Source organism: Prosopis cineraria, unplaced genomic scaffold, assembly GCF_029017545.1.
Source record: "Prosopis cineraria cultivar Desert tree isolate PC_DT_omini unplaced genomic scaffold, ASM2901754v1 PC4, whole genome shotgun sequence".
Lineage (NCBI taxonomy): Eukaryota > Viridiplantae > Streptophyta > Magnoliopsida > Fabales > Fabaceae > Prosopis > Prosopis cineraria.
In genome coordinates, this window is record NW_026555335.1 from 241,715 (window position 1) to 250,273 (window position 8,559).

General features: G+C 34.0%; 1 protein-coding gene and 1 long non-coding RNA gene across 2 annotated transcripts; both read right to left on the bottom strand.

The window, feature by feature from the left end:
• Nucleotides 1-185: 185 nt before the first annotated feature.
• LOC129309328 (60S ribosomal protein L15-1) lies at nt 186-1,281 on the bottom strand. Its single transcript, XM_054950872.1, has 3 exons — nt 1,151-1,281; nt 705-1,069; nt 186-622 (listed from the first exon to the last, which is right to left on the bottom strand). The coding sequence occupies exons 1-3, from the start codon at nt 1,152-1,154 to the stop codon at nt 377-379; spliced, it is 615 nt and encodes a 204-aa protein (XP_054806847.1). The 5' UTR covers nt 1,155-1,281; the 3' UTR covers nt 186-376.
• A 2,536-nt stretch (nt 1,282-3,817) lies between these two features.
• On the bottom strand, nt 3,818-8,286 carry LOC129308214 (uncharacterized). The gene is made up of 2 exons (XR_008592560.1): nt 5,704-8,286; nt 3,818-5,329 (listed from the first exon to the last, which is right to left on the bottom strand). It is a non-coding gene; the product is annotated as an uncharacterized LOC129308214 (long non-coding RNA).
• Nucleotides 8,287-8,559: the final 273 nt, after the last annotated feature.

Genomic DNA, 8,559 nt, shown 5'->3' on the forward strand with positions numbered 1-8,559 from the left:
TATCGGTTGATAAAAACATATTAGTGAAATTTTGAAAGGCAAAATTCAGAGACTTGAGACATCTAGTTGAAAAAAGCAAACGGAAAAACCCACGGCAATAATCGATTCAAATTGCACTTCAACCAAGATAGACCCCGCGGAGGAGTTTATTGCCAAAATGCATGTCGTCCATATAAGAAAACAAGTAGAAAAGCGATGCAGCTCGTTGGTAATTCATAATCAAGACTCAGAAAAGGCCTTACGATATGCTTAAAAAGGTCTAAGTATGCAAGCCAACATCGAAACCAGAAACATTGAAACGACACACACTCAAGTTTATCTCATGCACCTAAAATCCAAAATTGCAATGAAAAGAGCATATGAGGTAAAAGTAAACTCAGCGGTAGCGACGAAGGGAGAGGGTATTGTTCCTCTTCCAAGTGGCCCTGCGAGAGGGACGAGCTTTGTGATAAAGATGTCCCCTGCCACGTAAGCCCCTGTATTTCTTGCCGGCAGAGGTAAGGCCTCGGAGCTCCCTGTGCTTGTGGACCGGGTTGCAGAGCCAGTTGATTCTTGGGTCATTGCGAACGGCGTTGTGGGCAACATCCACCAGGATGATCTCGTAGTACTTGTAGGTTGAGTCCTGTAGCGTATAAACAAGACGCAAGGGTCAGCGTTAAGGCAATAAAAACCGAAAACGAGACTTGAGAAATCAGAAACAGAACCTCATTGACCCAGTAAGAATTGAGAACCCTTAGGCCACCCAACTTGCGGCCAGCACGCTCCTCGGCAACAGACCTCTTGCTACGTTGGAATTTGAGTTGGGTAACACCCTGATTGGTAGGCTTGCCATAGACAATACCCTTGGGAACAGGCCTCTTGCGACCCCCTCTCCTCACACGAACACGGTAAATCACATAGCCCTGCTTAGCCTTGTACCCTAAGCGACGAGCCTTGTCAGGTCGGGTGGGCCTTGTCACACGCACGATCGACGGCTGCTGACGATACTCCCAGCATCTCACCCTCTGCAAGAATTTCATCACATCTGACTGCTTCTTCCGCCATAACTCGGATACGTACTTGTAAGCCCCTGTTCAATCATATTATCATTTTCCGTCCACAACAAGATAAACACAATTACAATGAAGATAAACGGAAGAGCCTACAGTACCCATCGTCTCTCAGATTCGTCAATGAGGCAGGACTCGCAGAGAACAAACTCGGCCAGCTAGCTAGGGTTTCCGCTTAATATAACTTATATAGGGCATAGTTACTGCAGGGCAGTTTTCATATGGGCCAGATAACATGTCAATTGGGCCTTTTTTAAAATATTGAGTGATACTCAGTACAACTAAAAAAAAAAAGTGTTATAAGATTTTTTTTTTTTAAGTATCATGTTAAAATATATAAGATATTTTCATTCTTGATTAATAAGCTTTTCATAAAATATTCTAAGTATAATTAATAATATTTTATAATTAAGACATCATATTATATGAAAATAAATACAAAAATAATATACAATTTTAAAGATAATTAACTCACTCATTAAGTGTGTAATTCAATTAAAAGTGTTTTATAATATTGAATGTGAAATATAAAATATTATATTTTTAGGATAGGTGTGTGTATTTATGAAAAATTAGAGCTGTAATTTAGGTTAACCTGAACCTACTTGAAAAAGTCATGCTCAAGCTTAGCTATATAAGCTTTTTTTAAGAGAGTATGATACTTTAAATTCAATTCATATAAGTTTGACCATTAAAATTTTTAGCTTCTCTATATATACATATATATAGTTACTAATTTTGATCAAGCTCAATGGGCCAGCATAAATCAAGCTTAGCTATATGAGTTTTTTAAGAGGATGGGATATTTAAACTCGATCCGAATTGAGCCCGATTCAAATAAGCCCAGCCTACCTGAATTACCAACTCTATGAAAAATTCATAAAACACCTATATATATATATATATTAAATCTAATTATTTTATTTTAAATATTAGTTTCTAATATCATATTGAAATATAATAAAATAAATAAAATAAAAATAATTTATAATTATACCTTAAAATCATGGGAATAATTAAAAGTAAATAGAAAAAAATATTTAAAAATAAATAAAATATTAATTTTTGGAAACATAAAAACCATATTTTCTAAGAAATTTCAATTTTTAATAAATCATAAAAAGATACTTGAAATAAAAAATTAATATGACAAACTTTGACAAAATTTAATCTTTTTTTAAAAAATATTTTAAAGAATCGACTCACAATAAAAGTATTGGATACATATAAAAAATTTAAAATATTTTTTAATTTCAAAAAAATAATATGGTAATACTTTGTAAATACATATAAAAAACTTATTGATGCGTATACGTATCGAATATGATAGTCAATATTAGTATCTGTTAAGCAATTTAAAGTATCCGGTACTTAATAGATCATAAATTCGTTATCTCTATCTCTACTTAACACGTATAACTTGTGCTACGGAATTGTGGGAGTGCAATTGCGACATGGGCTGAAGAATATGCGAAGTGGGCTCTATTATAATCCGTAAAAGCAAATGTTACTCATTCTCTATATTATATGAATTTTTTTTTTTTGTTTAACGCTGGAAGATGATGTGTTAGTACTATAGATTTTTTATAGCAATTAAAAAATATTTTTTTAATATCAGTTCACATGAGAATATTGTTTTAGGGGTGGAGAAAGTTTACATCAATTTTACAACCGTTTTCTACATCAATATAGAAAGTCATTTAATATTTTTTCAAAAAAAAATTAATACCTTATTTTTTATATCAGTTATTGTTACATATGATATAAAAAAATAAATTTTTACATTAATTTATATTTATATATATAATATATGTTTATATACATTACTACATTCCTGTACACAAAAATAACTAATCAGATAGCATATTCATATAAAATTTTCATTCAGAAAACACAATCTATTTTAATTATCCAAAACTATCAACCATCTAACATAATTTATTTAAAATTTGTCACAATTAAAATTTTTACAATTAACTATCCAAAACTATTCACAAGGTATCCAAAACTTGTCTAAAATTAACTAACATATTAAAATTGTCTAAAAATATATCTAAACTCTCAAACTCTTTGCAAAGTAAGTTGCCTAATGTGTGCGAATATCTTCAATTTCTTTTTTAGAGAATGGATTTGCATTGTCAAACATTTAGAATATAATTTGTAATAAAATGTTAATCAACTAATCTCAAATAACATAATAAAATAAAATTTTCAAAAATTTGTTTACCTTAATTGTAAATCCAATCATACTTAATGTGATGATGTTGAACATGTTCATTATATAAAGTCTATACAAGTTAGTCTTTATTGGTTATTTATAACTTTATATAAGAATATACCATTAGCCATCAATAAGAAATCCTAATAATTGAATAAGTTCATAAAGTGTTAGACTTACTTACCTTTAATTCGATTCATGCATGAACCTTGAATTCATATGCATACTTTTTAAGGATCATGTTTTGATATGTTCTCATTACCTTATGATCAAGATTACAAAGTTAGTAACTAATATATCCGCAAAAAATTAAATTGAATAGTTTTGAATTAATATAAACTAGGCATTATTTTTGGGTTAACTGTTAACTGATTGGCCTTGTTTTGCCTTCAAATTCCAGAGTCACTAGAATCCTTATAATGGATTCTGACCAGCATCACTTGCCTTAATCACATGAGTTTTGCTTGCCCTCTGCATCCCAACCAGGGTGGTAGAATCAAAATGGAGTGTGCTACCATGAGCCGTAGCATTTGAGCCTTCAACACCTCAATTGGAAACTCATGCTCAAACATGTTCTGACATGTTGGAAATGGGTTTTTTTTACAACTTTCTAGACTGGCTTACTCTTCCATTATTTTCTATCAAAACTATCCGACAGGTTTCTAAATACATTACTGTAATTGAATGAGCCGAGTCCCAAATTCTGCAACCCTTGCTCCTAGAGGACCATTTTGGCATCTTCATTAAGCTTGATGTATCGAAACACCACATAACCTGTGACGATTGCCTCTCTATACAATATTATAACCTATGCAATATTCTGTATATTACACTAATGGGACTTCTTCTTGTTTTTCTTTTCTTTTTTTAAAAAAGGAAGGAACCAGTTAAGACTGATTCATATTATTCATACTAGCTACTAAAAGCGATAAAACTTCCTCAGGTGGAGTAGAATATTGAATAAAACCAGGGCAGCTATCCAAAGCTTGCTTCATTAGATGATATGCAACCGCATTACCAGCACGTTTATATGTCGAATAACAGTTTCCCAATCCCTATTCAACATGGAATGTATTTCCTTGATTAGATTACCATCATGATGCACCTCAGATTGCTCGCTTTTAGTTAAATTTATGGCCTAGAGAGAGTTGCTTTCCAAGATGATCTTTTGAGCTCCTGTGTCCCAAGCAACTTTAAGACTCAGTAATATAGCCCAAAGCTCAGTCTGTAAACAGTCCTCTCCTATCCCGCTCTGCATAAATCTCATCATAAAGTCTCCCTAATGATTTTAAACCATACCTCCACAACTCCCCTTGTTCGTTAATGATAAAAAGGCTCCATCAACATTGATGAGCATCCATTTGTGGGGTGGAGTATTCCAAGATATGCCATTTATATCAATTTCTATATGTCTTATGTAATTGAAATTCTGAAGCTTCTGTTTATGCTTTCCCATGCATTCCACAATTAACTTAGCCTGATGAAATATATTTTCATTGTTCATATCCTTATCCTCAAATATTCATTTATTCCTTCTTTGCCACATAAGCCAACAACCGATAGTAAAGAACGCATTCCAGTCATTCGAGAGTTTGCCCCTGCCATTATTTAAATTCCAACTGAGCCATTGTTGCATATCACTATCAAAAAATGCATTACGATATCCAGCTATAAGGTGCTTATGCCAGTACTCATAGGTCCTGGGGCAATCACGAAGTACATGAGTCGCATCTTCAGTGATATTGGGACACCAAGCACAGCATCCATCAGTGTTCTTACCCCTCTTGTAACGTGCACTATTAGTAAGCAGTCGATTATGTTTGAAAACCCACATGAACGACTTGCATCTTTGAGGTGTATTAAGCTTCCAAATCTTTCTCTATTTACAATCTATGCTATTCACTTCCTATGTAATATGATAATAGGCCGATTTAACTGAGAAATGACCATTCTTCTCCTATTTCCAACGAACCTGCCTTCCACTATCAATCACCTCCGTCCCATCTTCCGCCTTATTCCAAGTAGCCTTAATACCAGTCCAGTATTCGATCCTTCTCTCTTCCTATCAATCGCAGGCACTAGATTAGTACTGCATTTATATTTGTTCCAGACCACTCTAGCCCATAGATTATCTTTATGAATCATAAGCTTCTACTCAAGTTTCATCATGAAAGCTTGATTTTGAGATTTTACATGTTAGATGTCGAGTCCTCTATTCTTCTTACTATTACACACATCTTTCCATGCAACAAGATGGTACGACGGTCATCGTTAGAGCCCCACACAAAATTCCTGTTAAGTTTATCAAGTTCCTCGCACATTTGTGTTGGTAGATAAACAGTTTGCATAGTGTAACTTGGTATAGCTGTACTGACAGAAGAAACCAAGGTAGATCTACCAACAAGAGAAAGAGAGATAATCTTTCAATTCACCAACCTCTTTTTAACTCTGTCCACCAAAGCTCCAAAAGTATCTTTATCCATCGGTTGAGTGTAAATGGACTCCCAGATAGCGACTGAGGTCCGCAAATCTCGAGAATCCGGAAGTACTGCTGATTTCTTCACGTCAAGCATTATGAACATTCTTTGAAAAATACACGTGTTTTAAGGGCATTAAATTTCATCCCAGAGCTAGCACAAAACTGGCTTGAGCAATCACCAATACTTTCAGCTTGTGTCACTGAAGCCTCAGTAAATAGCATAATATCATCTACAAAGAAAAGATGAGAAATAGGTCCTATTTCCTTAATCTGATTGGCTTCTAGACGTTAGCTGCAACTCTCTGTTGAATCATGTGTGCCAATCTTTCTATGCAAATGACAAATAAATATGGAGATAGAGGATCTCCTTGTCGTACTCCTCGAGTTGGTAAAAAAGTGTTTGATTTATTACCATTCCAGAGCAGCTGCAAAGATGTTGATAAGACACATTGTCTAATAGTATTAACAATATGTTCCAGAAATTTAACTTCTATAAGGCAATTGATCAGAAAACTCCAACTGAGCCTATCATAAGCCTTTTCAAGATCAATTTTAATGGCCATGAAACCTGTTTTTTTCTGCATAATTCTCATAGAATGAAGAACTTCTTAAGCAACAACAATGTTATCAGTGTTATGTCTACTAGGAACAAAACTGCATTGATTAGGGGCAATAATATCAGGGAGAAAAGACTTCATCTGATTAGTAATCACCTTCATAATAGTTTTAAATATCACATTCCACAAGCTAATAGGATGAAGATCACAAAGTGTCTCCGGTGTATCCTTCCTAGTAACGAGTACAATGAACGTACTATTCACCTCTTTAATTTCGTGTGGATTCTGGAAAAGATGCTGCACATAATTGGTCACATAGTCACCAACATGCTCCTATTGACTCTGAAAAAATATAGGTCCAAATCCATTGGGACCAAGTGATTTAAGAGCACCCATCCAGTGAATCGCCTCTTTTATCTCTTCCTTCTCGATTCCTCTGCCAAAGTGAACTAGCGTGTCCTCGCTCAAAGGAGGATAATTTATTGATGTGTCCAATAGGGGCCAAGAATTGACCTATTCAGAAAAAAGGTCCGTAAACTAGTTTGTAGCCATATCTATAATTTCCTATTCATTAAAAATCCACTCATCATTACCTCCCTCTCTACGAATAGCTCTAATTCTGTTATACTTCCTTCTCCCATTAGCCACATTATGGAAATATTTCCTGTTCTTATCCCCAGTAAAGCCCAATTGCTTTCGGCTTTATGGGCCCAGATTAAGTTTTCCAGCATTGATACTTCTTCAAGCTCGATCCACAACTCCATTTGAAGCTTTTCAAGCCTTCAGTTTTGTTCGCCATTTTTCATTGCTATAGAAATATCTCCCAACCGTTTATAAAGTTTTCTTTTTCTGAAGTCAGTGAGCCTGAATATCTCCCTGTTCCACTTAAAATAAGCCTCAGTAAACTGTTCAGTTTGATCCTTCCATGAGATTGAAGCCTTCCATTTTTCTCTGACTAGAGTTTCAAACTTTTCATGTAGGACCCATGCAGTAATAAAGCGAAAAGGACGTTTATCTTGCCTCCCATAATCTTGAGTTTGCAAACAAACAAGAAGAGGTCTCTGGTCTGATGAGAACTAATGTTGGCCATAACTCTGAAGTAAGTGTGTCACTGTACCATCCCGAAAAGCATCAATCCAGTTTATGTTGGCCATAACTCTATCAATCCTGCTCTCCATTTCTCCTTTGTGCCAAGTGAATTTTAGTCCAAGAAACCCAATATCACTCATTTGACAATCAAGGGCCTACCTTTCAAAATCCTTGTCAACTCTAGTAATATGCTAAGCATTCGATCTTCGTTCATTGTTTAAGAGGGTAGCATTAAAGTCACCCCCTAACACCAGCTGCCATGAATTTCCTCTTTTAGCCTGCTAAGTTCTTTCCAAAGGTTTTTCCTTACATTGGAATTAGGACTTGCATAGACAATAGTCATCCACCAATGCTCACGTTTCATATTTTCAATTCTTAGATGAACAAACTAGAAGTGTTGCTCAACCACATGAACTCCGATGTAGTTCGAGTCCCACGGGCACCAGATCCCCCCTCTAAACCCCTCGACATCCACAACTATTTTTCCATTATGGCACTCAAAAAATGTGACACAGATGGCACGTGAGAGCGGAGGTTCCAGCCTTTGTAGTAGAAATTGACAGAATGGAAGTTACCACCAAAATTTTGAGAAAAACTTTGGGAAACCAATTAAAAGGGGTAAGAATGGCTTGTGAAATCAAAAAATATGTTTAAGAGTCAATTGATTGTGGAAAAAGTATTAGGATCCCACAATATCCTTTTATAAAAATGGTTACCTAAAGTTAATTGTGCTAAATTAATATGGCTTTAAAGTTATTTTAATTATCCATTTCTTATTCACATATTTTAAAAAATAATAATGATAAATTGAAAAAATATTTATTTATTTATGAGGAACGACTTGACTCAAAATAAGACTCTGAGATCTTGGAATGGGAATTAAAGTCCACATAGTTTCGGAATTATAAATTATTGGTAAAAATATTTTTTGAAGATTAATTAATTAAAAATAATTCACCATTTTGCAAATAAAATAATTTTATGAAATTTTAATATTTTTTTAAATGTAAAAAGTAATTTAATTTCAATTATTTTCTCTGTTTTTTGAATTTTGAGATAAGAAAAAGGCAAAGAGTTTAAAATATTTTTTTATATTTTTATTATTGAAAATTTAACTATTATATCTGCAAAACTTTATTGACTCATACGATAATGTAATTATTTTAA